This window comes from Dama dama, chromosome 22 (genome assembly GCF_033118175.1).
Source record: "Dama dama isolate Ldn47 chromosome 22, ASM3311817v1, whole genome shotgun sequence".
Taxonomy (NCBI): Eukaryota; Metazoa; Chordata; class Mammalia; order Artiodactyla; family Cervidae; genus Dama; species Dama dama.
This window is the reverse complement of record NC_083702.1, coordinates 36,520,061-36,540,500: the sequence shown is the minus strand read 5'-3', so window position 1 is coordinate 36,540,500 and position 20,440 is coordinate 36,520,061. Positions and strand designations below refer to the sequence as shown.

At 38.7% G+C, this 20,440-nt stretch overlaps 1 protein-coding gene across 5 annotated transcripts in view; it reads right to left on the bottom strand.

The window, feature by feature from the left end:
* The window catches only part of STK38L (serine/threonine kinase 38 like), an 82,644-nt gene that overhangs the window by 9,502 nt on the left and 52,702 nt on the right, over positions 1-20,440 (bottom strand). For all 5 annotated transcript variants that reach the window (XM_061125174.1, XM_061125172.1, XM_061125173.1 and 2 more), the window contains 8 exons: positions 17,069-17,213; positions 13,234-13,285; positions 7,565-7,687; positions 7,248-7,331; positions 2,474-2,597; positions 761-915; positions 302-404; positions 58-119 (listed from right to left, as the gene is read on the bottom strand). In XM_061125174.1, coding sequence (XP_060981157.1) covers positions 58-119; positions 302-404; positions 761-915; positions 2,474-2,597; positions 7,248-7,331; positions 7,565-7,687; positions 13,234-13,285; positions 17,069-17,202 — 837 coding nt within the window. In that variant the 5' untranslated portion in view covers positions 17,203-17,213. The remainder of the gene's footprint in view (positions 1-57; positions 120-301; positions 405-760; positions 916-2,473; positions 2,598-7,247; positions 7,332-7,564; positions 7,688-13,233; positions 13,286-17,068; positions 17,214-20,440) is intronic.

The window sequence follows — 20,440 nt, the reverse complement described above, 5'->3', positions numbered from 1 at the left end:
CAAATGAGATTTTAGGACCAGGGCACAAAATTCTTTCTTCCAAATGTGGCTACTTACCAGTTGTCTCCTATTTTTCTTCCATGTTTCTGCTTTCCTCTTTGAGTTCATGTTCTGGAATGCTAATTTCAATGAGACAGAATTGTAATTATGAGGGGAAAACTCTTACCAAAACACAAATTCACATACATGCATTGAAAACACACCAGTTTAAGGGTTGAGGAGAAGGAGAGAAGCTTCAGTTCTCAACAGTCCTGGATTAAACCAGCTGGACTACTTTAACTCGAAAAAAAATCCAACTTACAGAAGTCACTTGGTGGGTTGTGGGTAAGATTTCTGTAGAATTCAGTCCTATGAGCCTTCTTTAACCCCGTGCACAAACCAAAATCAGATAATTTTACATGACCCTAAGGAAAAAAAGGAAAAAACCTCATAAAATCATTAGAGACAAAAGGTTTATTTAAAACTCTTCTTCTAAATGCAATCATAAAAATTCTTAGCTTAGAACTCCTACAGGTAAAGTGCAAAATTACCAATATTTGACGTTGATTATTTTAAGAAGAAAATGGAAGATAATAAAAAGACAGCCAATTTTCCCTTGAGGTCATTTCATTTCAAGGGCTCTCTCCTATTGTACCAGTTTATGAAATAATGTAGGTTAGCAGTCATATAAATTGCAGTTGCCCATTTCCAATCACAAAATCACCTCTATTACAGCATAAAACAATCAGTGACCTAGTAATTCACCAGTTTATTCACATGCCTTGGCATCTAATAAAAGGTTGTCTGGTTTAATATCCCGATGGATGAAACCCAACTGGTGGATCGCATCTATTGCCAGAACAGTCTCTGAAATGTAGAACTGTGTTTCCTCTTCTGTCAAAGTATCCTTCTTCATTAGCAATGTCATCATGTCACCTAAGTAAATGAGAGTAAGTACCCTGTATTAGTAACGCCTCAAAAGAGGGAATGTTTTGTAAAAGATGTCTTTGTAATACACAACTTAAGCCTCATTTCTGCATTTTATGATCTACCCAGAGTACTTCCAACCATCTCTAGGGCCAAATAAAAAGTCTCACTGCATAAGGAAAAGTTTCATGACATGTAATGGTTTTAAGGTAGAAAGTATCTGAAATCAAATCAGAGCAGAACTGATAATGATGTAGTATCTACCACTCAACATCCAGAAGTAAGTTGCTGAGGAAAATATATCAAACCGGGAAAATGAATGCGTGTAAGCGCATCTGGAAATGGGATATATCCTTTCAAATTTAAGTTTCAAAAGCACTCAGCACTCTTTGGGCTAACAAAGGTAAGTCATTATCCCACCAAAAGGGTCACTTCTAGGCATTCTTGTTTCCAAGAAACTTTGCTCTTTTACAAGGGACAAAGAAGAAACACTCATAAATTTACAACTCAGAATTGACAACTGTTAATATTTTTTCATGATGCTTCAAGTCTTTAAAAAAAAAAATACCATGCAGATTCTTTATCCTCTGTTTCCATTCTAGTCCCCTTCCTCTTTTTGCTGAGTCGCCGTTATCATGGATTTGCTTTGGTGTGTGTTCTTCCACCTTATTTTTGAAATGTTTTCAGATGCATATATATTAATCTATGAATTCAGAGTCCTTTTTTATGGTTTTTAAAATTACATAAGTGATATCAACTGTACATATAATTCCACAGCTTGCTTTATTTCTCTTGGTTTCTGAGATCTTACTGTTGAATCAAATACAGCTCCTGACTTTCAACTACCGTAAAATATTTCATGACATAATTATGCCATGTTTTATTTATCCATTCTTCTACTGATGGACAGTCATCTTGCATCTAGGGTTTCACTCTATGACAATGCTGCCATGAGGCCTCCTGTGCACATGTGGGGGAGAACCCCTGACTATAGGACACACGCCTCTTTAACTTTCCTGGCATCTCTGAACTGCTCTCCCTAAGAGTCAGAGATTCTTCTGCACAGATGAGAGGCCAGGTTTCCCCCACAATCAGACTATTAATGTTTCTACCAATCAGATGGTTGAGTGTGAAATGGAATCTCATTCTTGTTTTAATTTGCATTTCCCTGAATATAAGTAAAGCTGAACGCTTTCTTATCTATTTGTGGACCAACCAGAGTTCTCCTCCTCACCCCACCTATCATTTGCCCACTTGGCTGTCTGTCTTCTTCTTTGGGGACTTGTTCTCAACTCTAGACTTGCAAAGATCTAAAAAATTATATATATTAAACAGAATGATAATATTCAAAATGTGCCAGCTTTATCATTTCTTCAAAACAATCTGATTTGTGGTTCAAATTAGTATTATTATGGGAGGAATGATTAGAAAATTATGACTGTGTAAAACCTCAGAGCCAGAAGTATGAAATATCCCTAGCTTACTGACTTACATAATCAATAAAATCATAGCTAGATATAAAGATGTGCTTGTGTTGGCCTGTCATTGCTATTACATTTGCTTTTACCTCCAGGGAGAAATTCCATGATTAGATAAAGGTTCCTCTTGTCTTGAAAACTGTAAAACATCTTCACCACCCAGGCACCATCTGCTTCTACCAAAATATCTCTTTCTGCTCGGATATGGGCCACCTGGATGAATGTATTTTGAAAAAATAATTGTAACATGTTACACATTTTTCAAGCCTACTTCTTAACAATTACCATATTCTCATTAACTATGGAGAAATTCAGGAAACAGTTTATTTTAGCTGATATCTTCAGGTCTGAAAAGGTGGGATCACAAAAGGAAGCTGAGACTTTTGAGGTAGAAAAATGGTTAGTCTAAAGATTTTCTAACCAGAATCTCCACCTAACCAAGGATCTTGGCTTTGTCATATAAATTTAGGGTCCTGGTCTGACTTTTATTAAAAGTTAAGTAGTGAGCAATGCCCTATAGATTGGTATGACAAAGTCAGGGTCCTCAACAAACTATTTTTAATTGTTACTAGTCCGACAAAGGGCCTGACTTGGCCTTTAACTATTAGGTTGTTTTAAGAAGTTGAAACACTTACAATGATTTTATATTATTTTGTTATAATAAATCTTTATAATATCCATAAACATGATCTACAGTAAATTCTTATATAACTTCTTGAGATTTTGCTACTGACTTTTGCCAGACACATAATTACTACAGTTACTATTAAATGAACATTTTGGAGACTGAAAAACTTTATGAACTGAGTGATTTGTTCACTCAGTGAACAAATTGAGTGGTTGGGGTTGGTACAGTTAATTATCCAACATTTGCCCACTGATACATTTATACATTCTTTCTTCAAATATTAATTAACAATAGAATAATTTGATTTTATGCTTTTGCTATTTTCATTGTGTGCCATTATGAACTCTGGCCTAAAGCATGAGGATACAGATTTTGTAAACCTTTTCTTTATAACAAAATATGCTCTGCTTAAAATAACTGAGGTTACTATATTATGGTCTGATACAGTAAATGCTCTAAGATAAAAATCAAAGCACAAAAATAAACATTAAAAACTTGTTTTCTGGCATCAAAAAACTTAAAATTTCTTTGGACCTGTTTCATAAAGTGAAAAATTATATTGAAATTCCTACCTGCCACCTTTTACAAAGCATTTTGAGATGGTAAAAGAAAAACGAACTCTGGTGCTGCCTCTGGTGTTGTCAAGATAAACAACTACATCATACACTTGGCTTGATTAATCATTTTTAAGTATCTTAAAGCCAGATTACAGGTATGTTTTCAAAATGGACCTAGGTTTCTAAAGCAGAGGAAATGTCATCCACAGTAATCTGGAACCACAACAGTGGGGAGATATGTTAGTCGCTTCAGTCGTGTCCGACTCTTTGCGACCCCAAGGACTGTAGCCTGTCAGGTTCTTCTGTTCATGGAATTCTCCAGGCAAGAATACTGGAGTGGGTTGCCATTTCCTTCTCCAGGGGATCTTCCCAAGCCAGGGATCGAACCTAGGTTTCACGCATTGCAGGCAAATGCTTTACTGTCTGAGCCACCAGGAAAGTGGACAGATAAGTTGCTATTTAATTTTGCAGAGTGATAAAAACTTAATAATATATTAGAATTAAGTGGGAAAAACATTTTCTAAAATGAAATTCAATGGTGACAAAAGCAAATTAATTTATATATAGGAAAAAAAACAACCCCAAAGTGCAAAAGAGATTTGATTTGATGTTGGACTACAGTGAAGATTCTCCTGCAAAAATTTTAGACCAGGGCTGTCCAACAGAAATAAATGCAAACCACTCATGTCAGTTTTCTAGTAGCCACACAAAAGATAAAAAGAAACGGGTGGAATTATTTTTAACAATGTAGTTTTTGTAACCCCCATATGTCCAAAATGTTATCATTTCAGCATGTAATCAACATAAAAATCATTGAGGTATTTATTTACACTCTTTTTTTGAGGGAGGGGACACCAAGTCTTCAAAATTTGGTAGGGCATTTTCCTTTTCACAGCGTATTTCAGTTCAGACTAGCTACACTCAAGCCCAGCAGCCACATGTGGCCATTTACCTAAAGACTACGGGCTAGAACTCACTTCTGCCTTTAGTCTTTTCTCTAAAACTCAATCCAGGACTAATCCCATATGGCTTAGTTAGAAGTTTCCTGTTTATCTCCTAATCTTGGAGGCTCTACATCTTAACTCAGTTGTTTATTTCCATCATTATCTGTAATTCTCTAACACATCTCAATATCTGACCTCCCTTGCCTTCTAACCTTTTCCTTGTAGATCAGCCGGTGTTCAACAAAACCCCTGTCACTGCATCTCTGGATGCTCCTGTCACCTTCTCATCCTGAAAGCAGGCTGTCTGCAGAGAGTCCTGTCTTCCTGGAGAGTGAGTGGTCAGGAACGACCTGCTTTCCCTGTCTTCTCTACATTAGAAAACGACACCAAGAAGCATCCCATTTCCAGGTACAACTCTGGGAATTATCCTTGGTTCTTCCCTCTTTTCTCACTATCCTTGCCCCTCCTCTCACTCCCAATATAGAGTACGACACAGAAAATCCTGCTGGCTCTTCCATGAGGTCATACACTTCATCTGTGACTTTTCTTCCACTTTATTGTAATCCTGTACTGTTCTACAGGGCTTCCCAGGTGGTGCTAGGGGTAAAGAACCTGCCTGCCAATGCAGTAGACATAAGAGACTCAGGTTCCATCCCTGGGTTGGGAAGATCCCCTGGAGGGAACGCAACCCATTCCCATATTCTTGCCTGGAGAATCCCATGGACAGAGGAGCCTGGCGGGCTACAGTCCACAGGGTTGCACAGAGTCACACGCCTGAAGCAACTGAGCAAGCATGCACCGTTGTGTAAGTCACAATCACATCCTGGCTGGCACGGCTACACAGTCTCTCAAGTGTTCTCCCGGCTCCAACTCGTGTTTGTCCTGCCTGCAAGCTAAGGGGCTGATCCATCTTTGCCAAGCATCCAGCAGACATGTCCGTTCTCATTCAAGCAAAAGAGTGACTTCCCACTGCTTCTGGAGGGGGACCCACACACCGTTTCTCAACCATCAAGGCTCTGTGTGATCTGCTCCCTGCCTCCCCGTCCCGCTTCATCTCCCACCACTCTTCCCCCTCCCTGAATTCTAGCCACAGTGGCTTCTTTCCATCTCTGAACAGACCAAGATTCTTTTTGCTGCAGGGCCTCTGGATCTTCGTTCTACCTGATCATTAGGTCTCACTCTTTCTTGTCAATATTCTCTTTGCAGAGGACCTTACCTCATCTAATTCTTTCTCCTAAAGCCAGGTCATCTGCATCACTTTATCCTTTTGTAAAGTCTGTCTTCATAGTACTCGGCAGACATGACTATTTCAAACAGCTGTCTGCTCATTTTCCCCACAACTGTCAGTGAATAAGATTCAGATTTTGCCTGTTAATTACTGTATTTCCAGAACCTAGAATAGTATTTGACACATCATAGGCACCTAATAAATACTTGTTGAATGAATGGAACAGAAATAAAGTGAAATAATGCAGTGAAAATTCAATTGGGCCATATTTAAATGAAAAATCAGTATCATACTGTTATGATAACAAAGTTAGTTTAGGTGGGACTAACAGTGCAGTTGAGCTTTAGGTCCAGGGAGGTACCATCTCCCTCTGCACCCTCACACTGTTGAGTCTTTCACTAGCATATGTATTCACTCAGGGTTCTAACAATGTCTACTCAGCTGGATGCATAAAATAATAGAACAACAACAATAATCGATGTCTTCGGATTCATGGTCACCCCAAAATTGCACCAAGTCACAGGAAAGATGGAGAGAGCTCAGGAGTACAAAATTGGAGGGGTTATAGAATTTGAGTGTTAGAGTGTTAGTCATTCAGTCGTCTCTGACTCTGTAACCCATGAATTGTAGCCCGCCAGGCTCCTCTGTCCATGGAATTTTCCAGGCAAGAATATGGGAGTGGGTAGCCATTCCCTTCTTAAGGGGATCTTCCTAACTCAGGGATCAAACCTGGGTCTCCTGCATTGCAGGCACATCTTTTACCATCCAAGCCACAAGAGGGGCCCTTTACAGATTTTGAAATATGTGTAATAAAATCAGCAAATTCTTAGGAGACTGGTTTGCTTATCTGATGGGTAATAGGGACGGAGAGTGCTGAGAACTGTCCTTTATTTTTAGTGAAGTCAGAGAAGAAGGTATTTTACTGTGAACTGAAGGCTCGTGTTCTCCCTGAAAATTCCTATGGTGATGCACTAAACCCCACTGTGACTGGATTTGGAGATGGGGTCCTCTAAGGAGGTAGGTTTAGTGAGGTCATAAGCAGGGAGGGATAGTGTTCTTATAAGAAGAGACCCCAGGGGGTCACTCTCTGCCCTCTGCACACACCAAGGAAAGGCTATGTGGGCACTTGGTGAGAAGGCTGCTGTGTGCAGGCCAGGAAGAAAGGTCTCACCAGCAACGAAACCCTGCCTTGCTCCTGGACTTCCAGCCTCCAGAGCTACGAGAAAAGAAATTTCTGTTGTTTAAGTCACCCAGTCTGTGGTATTTTGTTATGACAGCCTGAACACATAAGCTAGATTATGAATTTGGAAGAAATTTTAACCAGAGAGAAACAATGAAACAGGCTACCAAAACATCTATAATCAATTAAATAGTAAGATGTGTAGGTTTCTCTTTCTTAAAAGTCCCAGTTAAAAAAAAAAAAAAAAAAAAGTCCCAGTTTTAACACTTACTCTAACACCTCGCCAGCAGATGTTCCTTTGGTTACATGTGCTAAAGAACTCTTACCTGCTCTTTCTCAAGCATATCAGCTTTTCTCAATATCTTCATTGCATAGATATGGCCTGTATCTTTCTTCTGGACCAGCCGCACCTTGAATGTAAAATTCATAGCACCAACTTCAGTCACTGCTACTTATTTAGGGGTGAAAGGTAGGCTCCTTTAAAGAAAGCAGTGCTGTAATTTGCTGTTGCTGGTTATTTTAGAAATTCTATTAAAACACAGCTACTTTAATACACCTTTTAACACATTACACTACTTACATATGAAGCTACTATCTTAAGATACATATTTTCAACAGCAGCAACTTTAAAAAAGCAGCGCACCTCTCCAAACGCTCCCCTTCCTATAACTTTCAGAGACTCAAAGTCGTCCAGGCCCAGTCTGGTCCGCTTGAGCCGTAAGAACTCCGTCTCCTTGCGAGCATGTTGTGATCGGCGTAACTTTTTCTGTTAAAAAAGAACATTTTAGGAAGATGATTTCTAAAATCAGATTGTTTCAAAGGAAGCCTATAGTGTTAAAAGATGTGATATATTAAAATGAAGGTAACATATCTTAAACATTATATACTGGTGCTACAACTTATTTACCAAAGTTGAACATTCATTAAGCATGGAAAAAATAAATTAATTTTAAAAATCATTAAAAAAAAATTTTAACAATTGATAAATCTTTATTTTTGAGACAGACTCCATTAAATATTTCATCTTAACAAGTCCACATAATCTTTCATCCATATGCTAACTTCATTCAAAAATAAAAATTAAACTTTAGGAAATGCTAATAGCATTCTTTATTTTTCTTTTGGCCGCATCACACAGCATGTGGGATCTTAATTCCACAAACCAGGAATCAAACCCGTGCCCCCTGCATTGGAAAGCAGATTCGTAACTGCTGGACCACTGGGGAAGTCCCCATAATTTCTGATATTCATTTTTTACTGTTAACAAATCTACTAAGGAATTATGTCAACTCCCTAATTTCCAAGGCTGCTCTCTCACAGCAGCTGAGACTTCTGACACTGAAATCACACAGCAGCAGTATTTCCATGCAGGCTTATTTATGGTAGAATTTGTTCTTGGGCAGATTTTTTAAATAAAGTGCTTAAGACTTGGCATATAACTTCTTAAAAATATGAAATTGCAACAACAAAAAAATAATTACACAAAGAATCCTTTAAAATATCCAAGCCAAGAATTTCACAATTCATTACACAAAGATTACAAAAAATACTATTAAAGAAAAATTATGAACTACCTGAAGCTTACACTTGGAATGGGCATTTATTTAATTGTTCTAAACCTTGCTTCTCTTTCCCCTCATGAACCAAAATTCTGCTTTTTGACACAGAATTATGCCAAATTAGCTCAACCTAGTAGAGATCACGTAGAAGGCAATGGCACCCCACTCCAGTACTCTTGCCTGGAAAATTCCCTGGACGGAGGAGCCTGGTAGGTTACAGTCCATGGGGTTGCTAAGAGTCGGACACGACTGAGTGACTTCACTTTCACTTTTCACTTTCATGCATTGGAGAAGGAAATGGCAACCCACTCCAGTGTTCTTGCCTGGAGAATTCCAGGGATGGGGGAGCCTGGTGGGCTGCCGTCTCTGGGGTCGCACAGAGTCGGACACGACTGAAGTGACTTAGCAGCAGCAGCAGCAGTAGAAATCACGTAAGACTCTTGAGAGTCCCTTGGACAGCAAGGAGATCAAATTAGTCAATCCTAAAGAAAATCAACCCTGAATGTTCACTGGAAGGACAGATGCTGAAGCTGAAGCTCCAATACTTTGGCCACCTGATGTGAAGAGCTGACTCACTGGAAAAGACCCTGATGCTGGGAAAGACTGAGGGCAGGAGGAGAAGCGGGCAGCAGAGGATGAGATGGTTGGATGGCATCACTGACTCGATGGACATGAACCTGAGCAAACTCCAGGAGATAGTGAAGGACACAGAAGACCTGGCGTGCTGTAGTCCATGGGGTTGCAGAGTTGGACACAACTTAACAACGGAACACCACCACAGTAGAGGTCACACAGAATGGGTAACAAACAAAATCAGTGAAAAAATCAAGCCCCAGTTCATCTTCAACTGAACCCTATCAAGCATGCAGAGGTTCAGGTCTGAGAAAGAAAGTCAAAATGACTAAAACGGTCCAGAAGCACTGTTCCTAAATGTAGTTCAAGATATAACCACTAAATAGTCCCTTCCTACGCCTGTGTGCAACTGTTTCCAAATTGGTAAAGTGAATTATTAATTAGAAATATGCAAGTATGCATCATCAACACAATGGAATTCTGATATTTCTAACAAAGTCTACAAAAATAAAATCAAGAAATTATGTCCTCAATCCAAACACCCTTAAACAGCTAAATGAAGTCACACCAGTGGTGGAAATAGTGAAGACCTTCTTTGTTTAAAAATGCCCTTTGAGTCAATAATGTTGAAAAATGAATCATTACTAAAACAAAAGGATAGCTCAGAAGTAGCTTGTTATAAACTGACTCTAATTTTAAAAGGCCACACGGTGGCACTATAACACCATTTTGCAAAGAAGCAAAGACCCTTTTAAAAATTACATAAATGATTAAATATAAGAATTCTGAAAGGCAGGCTGGATTTCTGGCTTTATGTTTAACAATGTACAGTTGGATGCAGATTCAGAATCTTGTCTAATCTGAATGGAAAAGATTTCATCACACAGTTTCATAGATTATGCTCAAAACTGATAGACAAGAGAGGCAGTCAAAGAAAGTATTGCTTATTACTATTTGACAGGTTGTATAGTGTGGTAAGTAAACAATATTTATGTGGTCAGGAGAGAGCTATTAAATGGTGAAAGGGAGATAACAGTGAATGAAATATACAATTCTATGAAAAAGGGAAGTCACTTATGACACTGTCATAGTACTGGAAAAACAAAAAAACCTATCCATAATATCAAAGTCCACGTTGTAGTCCAAAGAGAGTTGAAACAAGTTCACATTTCTTAAAAAACTGATGAAAAAAGCCTGATATATCTGCTCACAACTTGTGTAAATCAAGTCATCTTGGAAAGCAAATAATGTTGCAATCATATTTCTGGTAATCATATTCTTTCCTCTCTAAGACGACAACAGAAATCTACGGGCAGGCTTAACATTTCAAGGCCCTCTTGCAGCTTCAACTTGTGCAGTTTGGTTTTGCCTTACAGTAAGTAATATTCCATGTTAGGTAGGATTTAAAATGAGATGAAACTAGAAATACACCATTTTCTTTTTTTTCTCCATTCCTCAAACGCTCATTTTGCAGGGTGCTCAGTTTTTGTAGAAGACAGTGTACAGAGAAGTTTTAAGATATGGAATACATCAGCTAACAACTTCATCTCTTATAAATGCTTCTCATGGCCACATTATATATATGGTTTAGTTTTCACAACCAACTTTCATAAACTACTTCACAGGTTAGTTTCTATTACAGAATACATTAAGGATGAATTTATTTCTATAAAATAATTTTACTTTGAAAAGATCCACCCCACATAAAGATAGTTCCAGCACACTGTACATTTGTTCAGAGACCATGTCTATTTGTGACAGTGTAGGGCTTAGCATGGGGCCCAACAAGAAGCATTGTTGGGATTCTAATATCCTTACTGAAAATTTTAGATGTTTTATATTTATACATGGTTATTTTAGGCCACTGAGAACTTTTAGGGGTAAAATCACCTCACATTTTCTGTGAGTTATTTAAAGAGAATTACAGAGAACAGTTCTAGATGTACTTAGCACCTCTTGGTGTGGACGAGAGGCTATACTCAACTCTTACATGCATTTGATTTGGCTCCTAAGTTGTTTTTAAATCATCCTAATAACTTGCCAATATTTTAAAAAGGCAAATTATTTCATACAAGTCTAGATTTCCAGCTTCTCCTGAAAAGCAGAACTTGGCTTCACTGGGCCAACAGGATAGCCCAGAAACCAGGCCACCTCCATCTACCCGGTGCCAGACATGGGAAACCGGTACTATCAGGCTGGTGGTCTCGTTTTCTTTCAGCAAAGTGAAAAGTGGTATTCTTTATCAAAAGACAAACTGTGAGGAGAAAATCTTCAGAACAAGGCAAAAAAAAAAAAAAAGAATCTATTTCTTCATGGAAATGAAAAAAAAAAGTGTATTAAATATGCAAAATATATTAGCTCAAAAGACTAAATGTCCCTAGGAAACCAATGAGGCCAGCTTCTCTTGTTTATGATACTTGCTTGACCTTTGGACACCTGCTTTCATATAGTTCATTTTTAAAGTGCAATATTCTGCACATATTCATTACTTTGACTGTACCTCTTAATAATCATGTAAATTCTACCTATTTCTTTAAGATTCAAATCAACTGTTAATTCTTCTGTGAAACCTCTTCTGATTCCCTGAACTAGGGAAAAAACCCTCCATATTTTCAAAGTTTGCCACATTCTATCATGTATACCTATTTGTATACGTACACACACATAATCTCTCCTTCTAATCTATGAACTCTTTAGGGAGAGATCCACTGTCCATTTGTTCATTTATTTACCAAATATTTATCCCAGCCCTCTGCCAGCCTGGATCACGTAATGCTGAATAGACATCTGGAGCTTCTACTCTGGGAAGATGGTTTTAAGGCTCCCCCAGGGACAAGAATAGCATACTATCCCAGTGGACGTGTTGCCTAGAAAGAGACAGAAAACATCTTGAAGAATAGTGGAACTCAGGCAGGCAGAAGGAAGAGTTCCAAGCAGCAGAGATGCACAGAAGAAAGTCTATAGGCAGGAGCAAGGAAATGAAAATAATTCAGTCCCGTTGGGCAGCCTGGAGGTGGGGTGACAAGAAATAAGGTGAGAGAAAGGGGAGCAAAGGCCAAATTATAAAGGGACTTGTATATCCACTCATGTTGAAGAGTTGGCCTTATCCCGAGAGAACATGGGAGCCAGTGAAGGGTATTAAACAAGAGTGACTTGGTCAGATCTGGTTTTTGACAGGTAACCCTGGTTGCAGTGTATAGGAAAACGGGATGGGAACATGGCTGAGAACATAAGAGAGACTAGCTGGGGGCAGTGAATCTTCAGGAGAAACACATATTTACATGACTGGGTTCCAGGTACCAGACTAGTGAACCAGGTGGTTTTAAGAAACATCTAGGAAAATTTTAAAGAAGATTTGGCAATTAACTGATTCTTCTTGGAGCCCTCTTTTCTTATCCCTCACACCTAGAATACTGTAGGTACTATTCATTGAATATTATGTTCTTAGAATTAAAAAAAAAAAGCTTCCCCCTTTCAAAGATTTCCATCATAGCAACAGAGTAAGAAGACCACGTTCAAATATTAAATCCACATTATCTAAATTATAAGATCATGTGTGCATTCTAAGTCACTTCAGTCATGTCCAACTCTTTATGACCCCATGGACTGTAACCTATCAGGCTCCTCTGTCCATGGGATTCTCCAGGCAAGAATACTGGAGTGGGTTGCCGTGCCCTTCTCCAGGGGATCCTGACCCAGGGATCAAGCCCGTGTTCCCTTATGTCTCCTGCACTGGCAGGAGGAATCTTTACCACTAGCGCTAATACTTGAAAAAGCCACTAGGGTAGCTTTTGTACAGTTATTATAGTTTTCCCCTTTTTATTGAGATATAATTGACACATAATATTGTGTAAGTTTAAGGTATACAATGTGGTGATCTCCACCCCCACCTCCCGCCTTTGGCCATGCCACGAGATCCGCAGGATCTTAGTTCCTCAAAGAGGGATCAAACCCAGCAGTGGAAGCATGGGGTCCTAATCACCAGGGAATTTCCTACAACGTGATGACTTGATACAAGTGAATATATATTGTGAAATGTGGACCACAATAAAGTTAGTTAACACATCCATCACCTCACATAACTAAATGCTATTTTTTTTGGTAGTGACAGCATTTAAGATTTAGTGACTTTCAGGTATATAACAGAGGCATTAGTCATAGTAATTACAGCTTACATTACCTCTTCATCTGCTAATCCTTCTTCTTCCATAGCCACTTCTAATTTCTTCTGCCTTTTTAGAAGAAAAATTAATTTAAATTTAAATGCGGTCTTAAGTATTTCCATTTAACAAATGTACATTTATTTTTTCAAGTTTACACTTCAGTTAGCTATGCTAAAAAAAAACTTTCAAGTTGAATCAAAATAATCACTAAAAAGAGTGATTTTATATATATATATATATATATACACACACACACACACACACACATATATATATAAATACTTCTTTTTCAAAATATAAGCCCAGTCCAGATTTAGCTGTCTTATATTAGCCAAATGAGTAATTTACTTCCAAAGCTGCCTAAATGAATTATTAGCAAAGGTGACTCGTGTTTTAACATGGAAAACTCTGCTATCTAATGTTCAAACCTCCAATATCATTAACATTTATCAGTGTTTATACTAGATGTATAAAAAGGTAGCTATAGTGACTAAACGTAAAAATTTTTAAGGTGGATATCCTTAGGCTTCCCCGTGCTTGAACTTTGGTTTTAACGCTTATTAGCTAAAGCTTGTCTACATCCTTCACTTAACCTCTAAACTTGATTTTCCTAGTTAATCAAAGAAAGATGTTCAGTGCAATTAAGTATATTTGATTCTGCTATAATTCCTGGGAAATTGGAAAGTGATATATGTACATTAAAAAATAACCCATTAACTACTAGAATATTTGCTTTTCTAGGCATAGCCAAGTTCAGTTCTTCAATATTTTAAAATGTACCCTTGAAGTTACTTAAACTAGGGAGGGAGTGGGGGTGGGGTGAGGGGCTGTGTGGTGTTGGTCAGTATGGACAAAATAACTGGTAACCAGACAGACAGCTGCAGTATCCACTTTGCAACTCATTTCCAAGTGACTATTAGTATTTCATTTCTATTGTATTGCTTTTTTTTTTTCTAATGATAAATCTGGGAGAGCTTTTCCTAATTAGTTTTGCAGCATACTATAAAAAGGCTAACTTTCAAAGATCTATCCATAAGGGTTGAGGATTGAAACCATGGTATTTATGACAATATGCCCAAAGGGAAGCTCTTTCCTAAACCACTGTTAAGATTCTTTTCATTTCTTAAGGAAAATTCATAACAAAAATATCTAAAGCCTCTTCATAAGTCAGCATGTCAAAGAATATTCTCCATTTACTTCCTCAATTCTAGTAATAAGCACCTACCTTGGTGCTAATCACACTGATTTTTATCTTTTGTTTACACATTATTGCCCGAGGCCAACCCTTTGAATGGACTAAGTTCCTGATACTGGACTCTGTGTCTGCCATCATGCCCCTCTAGACACCAGAGCTGCTTGGTGAATGATCTGAGTTTTCTTCTCTGCAGGGAGAATCCAGAGAGTCAGAGGACCATTAACACAGGAGGGACTATCAATACACAAACAACTTTATTCTTCTGTCAAATCCCTATGCTCGCCTTCTAAAGCCAACACTTCAGTAACTTATCTTTCCTTCTGGGGAGAGATGCAAAAACTGTCATCTGTTTCCATACCTAAATGAGAAGACCCACAGGCTTCTCTTGTCACTTCTTAAAACATAGTTTCCTCCTGAAATGATCTTAAGCTTTGTAGGGATTGGTACTTTATTTGGGTTTATTTACCCAATTAATTAAGCCTAAAAAATCTATCACATGTTCCTTAAAGTACAAGCTTTTAGAAAACATGAGCTATTTAATTTGACTTCCATGGCACTTACCGTGGTTTTTTTTTTAAAAAAAATTTTATCCCTATTTTCTTTTGTTTGGGAACAGAAGGCAAAACTGAGTTACTTTAAGGTTTCAGCAATAAATGACAGTAATGAACCTTTAAAATTCTCATGAATTTTAAGCCAGCATTGACTTCTTTCTCTCACCTTCCTTATCTGGGTAGCTGCCATGTTTTTCCCATCTTTCTCACTGAGAAAGATGGTAACTTAAGTGACCATTGAAAAAATATAGGACTTTCCTTCCTTGGTTCTCTTTTACTTCATTCAGTCTCCCTTGATGATCTGATCACTTTCAGACTTTCACTATATTTACAATTATGGTAATTTCTTATATGCTTTATTTCTAACTTATGGTGCAGTTTCTACTTGTGCTTACTCTTAGGTATTTCAGTTTTTCTTTTTCCCTTGCTTTCCTCTGAACTTATTTTTCCCCTAGCTCTTTTTTTCCTTCTATTAGTTTGAAAGTTACAAACTAATTTTATTCTTTTAGTGGCCACCCTAGAAATTATAACAAGTATTCTTAATTTGCCAAAGCTTGAAATTAATCAATCTTTACCCCTTTCTATGTTGTATCCCTATCCTTAAGACACACTGATCTTCCCTCCTGATAGGCTACTGTTGAAAAATACTTTAGTTCTATTCTTTAAAGTATCTAAGATATTACCATTACTCTTGAAGTTTTCTATACAGTCCATTTTGGCTGAGATTTACCTACATATTTATATTTAGATCCTCTGAGTGTGCTCACTTGCCTTCTGCCTAAATTGAATCTTTTGGAATTTCTGCTGATGGTGAACTCAGTTTAACTCACCTCTGTTCCATTCTCTTTCCTCTTCTCCTCTAGGAATTTGGATCAAAGACACATTTACTCTCCTCACTAGTCTCTACCGTCCTTAGCTCTCTTTTATATTTCCTTCCTCTAAGCTGACTTCTGAACAGTCACTTGAGTTTCACTTTCCAGTTCTGTACTCTCCCCAGCCATGTTTAATCTGTAGTTAGACCCACCCAAAATTACATCCCAAACCAGATTCTTCCCCTCAAGTTCTATTTCACTAAGTTATACCACTCTCTGTTGGCCCAGGTGTGAAATTTCAGAGCCAGCAATGACTTCTTTCTCTCACCTTCCCTATCTGGGTAGCTGCCATGTTCTTCCCATCTTTCTCACTGAGTTCTTCCCTACTATTGCTGTCATAACCCTAAAGCCAGCCTCCTTTCCACTGGCCGGGACTACATCCTTTCCTGTTTCTAATTTCTCCTCCCACAGTCCATTCTGTACAACACAACAAAAGTGGTCTTCCAGAGACGCACCTGTGACCATTTAGATCTTCTGTTCAAAATTTTTCAAGGCTCTTTACTACCATGAGAATAGCTTTGATCTGAAGCGTCCAAGGCTCCCAGGAAACGGTAAAAATCTAGCTGGAGTTAAACTGGACAAAGCCTGACCTGGGAAGGTGCTTTCCTCTGTCTCCAGTCTCTCCCTCCTGCTTGTTAACCTCTCCCTTCTCCCTTTCATGCATATTTAATAGTACTCTTCCTTAGGGGCTCTGTTCAAATGCCACCAGCCTTGACGAAGCCTTCCCAGCTGCCTTTGTCAAAAACAACCTCTCCATTCTTCACCCTTCTCAAGGGGCATATTTTGCACCCTTTCATATAATATTCATGTGCATTATCTTCCCTACTGTAAGTTTTCTGAAGGCAAAATAACGTCATTTTTTAAAAAAATTCTCTCATTCCCACCGATATACACACAACACTACAAATGTTTCTGGATTAAAAGCAGTCATTCATTAGTTAGCTCTTTAAAAGAAAGGTTTTTAAAACAAAGTATAAAGATGTATCATAATCTCATGGAAAGAAACATTTTGTTTAACACATCAATTAACATGAGATATAAGTATATTGGTGCCAGGACAAGACACTGTTCTGTGAAGGTAAAACAAGTAACCAAGTACACTGTCATTATGGGAAACTTAAAATAAGCATTCAAGGATCCACAATATTTATATTATTAACAGACAACATGTTTACATCCCACTTATGATAGCTTATCTAACTACACAGAAAAATTTAATCAGCCTTTACTATACCTGGTCTCTCTCTCTTCATGCTGTAAAATTAGGTTGCTGTAAAAATTCTCCAATGTGAGCTTGGCTACAGTCACTCTTTCCCGGGTATGGTTGCTCATCGGAAAGGTGGTTGTAGACCCTGCCGTCATTGCCATAGCAACAGAAACTAGAATGACACAGACACACAAATTATTTCACAGGAAAAGGAAACTTTCTATCTCTTTTAACAAACTCTAGAAATGGTCTGATTTCTACTAGGCAACAACATTGTACCTTAACAGTTATAGGGTTATAACTTCTTTCACATTATTGTAACATAATATAATAAAGAAATACAGTATTCAGTAAATATAGCAAAGAAAGAGAAAGATATACCATTCCCAAAGCAACAGAAATGAATTCTGGGCTGGCAGGTGTAAATCACAGTAAAGAAGCACCTGTAGCAGTTCACACACAACATGGACACATTCACATACATATTCACCAGTCATTCAAAACAAGAAAGGTTCAGTCAATTTTGTGGCTGTCCTACTGATTACTAAATAAAATCCACAAGATTTTGCTAATACTTATGACCCAATAAACACACATCTTCAAAAGAGTTAACGAAGTTTAGTTAAATAGCAAGAAGTAGTTTCTGCCATATAAATTCTATGAATCAAGTAGTGTTACATCAAATATGCACATGAACATCTGTCAGAGCAATTCTCATGGGTATTATGTTTTACGGAAAAACTACTTTTAGAAGCAAACCCCTTTGGCCACGTTGCATAGCATGTGGGATGTAAATTCCCTGACTTGTGGAAGTGCAGGCTTAACCAAGGATGCCCCAGAAACAAGCCCCTCTGAGTGGAGTCCACGGATGCCCTATTTCCTCCTGAATCCTAAGCCATTCCAAACAGTGCTAGGTCAAAGTCTAGTGCCCTACTCCAGACTGGTAGGTCCATTTCATTTTTGGATGAAACTCAAATGCCCATAGGAACCAGGCAGGAAACAGAAACATATGAATCAAGTCAGGAGACAACAGGGAAGTTCTGTGATCTTTCCTGGACAATATTTGTTTACTTAAAGTCATTCAGGTACCACCTTTTAAAAACCATTGAGCCAGCCAAGCAAAGTACTGGTTTAAAGAAGATAATGTAAGGACTTCCCTGGAGTTCCAGTGGTTAAGACTCCATGCTTCCACTGCAAGGGGCACAGGTTTGGTCCCTGGATGGGGAACTAAGATCCCACATGCCATGTGGCATGGCCAAAAACCAAACAAATAACAACAACAAAAACCAAGAAGGAAAGATAAGGTAGATAATTATATGAGATAAGGAATGTTAAGACTGAACTCTGGTGGCTGCTACAGGTGGGCACCGACCCTAGAGACTTGCCCACCATAGTCCACATCTAGACCCCACCGCTCCCCCCCTCAAAAAAACCCCAAAACAAAAAACCTAGAATGGCTCCATACATTAAAGAGGCTTTTGCTTATCTAGATGGGAGATCATAACAGTCCATACTAGAGAAGACCCAGATTGCCAGTGTAACTATCCAACATTGCATTATTAGCTAAAAGTATTCTCCCAAATCTGCCACCTACCCCCAACACCAACCTCTCCTTAACTAACTACATCAAGACACAGAGCCCTGGATATAGACCTGAACTGAACTACACTCCAGGGATCTCATTCTTCATGTGAAACAAGTCATACACGGGTTGAAAGTAAACAATTTAATTATGGCAAACTCCCAGTTTCACTGTTGTCTTAGTGAGTTTATACCTCAATCTACTGCTTGAACCTCATTATGTCTAAAATGGCACTTATTATTTTAACATCATAAACTTGTTTCTCTGCTGGCTACTCTAAATCTTTTTATAACAAGAAGCTGATCACATTACTTGTTTAAAATTGTTCATGGCAAGTCAAATTAGCTCAGCAAGACAAATAAAGGACAACTCACACACAGACTGCTGGTATCTATCAGAAACTTTCTGAGACTTTATTCATTAGTTTCCCCCTTTTTGCCTGAGGCTTTAAGACCATGGCACTCCCAAGCATGATTGCATTTCTTCCCCACAACAGCCCAGTAAAGAAAGGAACTGAAAGTTGGAAAAGTCAGATGGTGAGCTTCGGAGGCCCACCCCACCCGAATGCTGTTTCCTATCTGCCTTTCTGGCCTCATCTGCTGCCCTTCCTCACCACTCACTTGGCCTTTTCACGCCTCCAAGCCCTGGCATGACCTATTCCTGAACCAGTTCTGTCCTACGATCTATCTACAGGGCTACTGCAGATCCTTCACAGCGCAGTGTGACAGAAGCCTTACTGTGGTGACTTCTCTAAGGTTCCCTGCCAGGAGAGACATCAATTTACCAGAAGAGACCAAATGGCATTATTTCAAGTGTGCTCTCTGCCATGTGTAACAAATACCCCAGGTACAAGCGCTGATCACGTCATCTGCCTATCCAACTAAACTTGGAGCACTTCTGGGCAAGAACTTTCCCTGAATTGTTCTTGAGCATTCACCTTGATAGCACTGTACTGGACTCAGAGTAGGTATTACTGAATGAAATGAGTCCACAAATGGGGGATAGGGTGAAAGGAGAGTTGAAAAAATCAGCAAAACTTGCCTATAAAGGGTGGCAACTGTGGAAAAAGAAACTTATTGAACCTTGGAGTCAGATATTTAGAGATCTAATCCAGGTTCTGCTGCTGAATGATCACATGAAAGTGAAAAAGTGAAAGTGCAGTTGCTCAGTTGTGTCTGACTCTTTGTGACCCCATGGACTGTAGCCTATCAGGCTCCTCTGTCCATGGGATTTTCCAGGCAAGTGTACTGGAGTGGGTTGCCATTTCCTTCTCCAGGGGATCTTCCTAACTCAGGGATTGAACCCAGGTCTCCTGCACTGCAGGCAGACACTTTACCATCTGAGCCACCAGGGTCCTATTCAAATCACCACAACGCTCTGAACTCAGGTCAGTTTCCCCTCAGACCCAGGAATTACAGTACTTGCTCGGCTAGCTCACAGGCCCAGTCTAAGGCCATCTGAGATAATACAACGTAGAAATTATACAAATGTAAGACATTATTTAGACATTTAGCTTAATTTTTTAATGTGCTTTAATAATAGTGAGCGTTATTTTTGAAACAAGAATAAAATGAGCTCAAGAATTATCCCGGCCAAGTGATTTTTGAGCACTAGGCTTGGAATGGTTTCCCAGGTGGCTCAGTGATAAAGAATCCAACTTCCATGGAGGAGAAGTAGATTCGATCCCTGGGTAGGAGAGATCCTCTGGAGGAGGAAATGGCAACCCATTCCAGTATTTTGCCTGGAAAATTCTATGGACAGAGTAGTCTGGCAGGCTGTAGTCCACAGGGTCGAAAAGAGTCGGACACAACTGAACA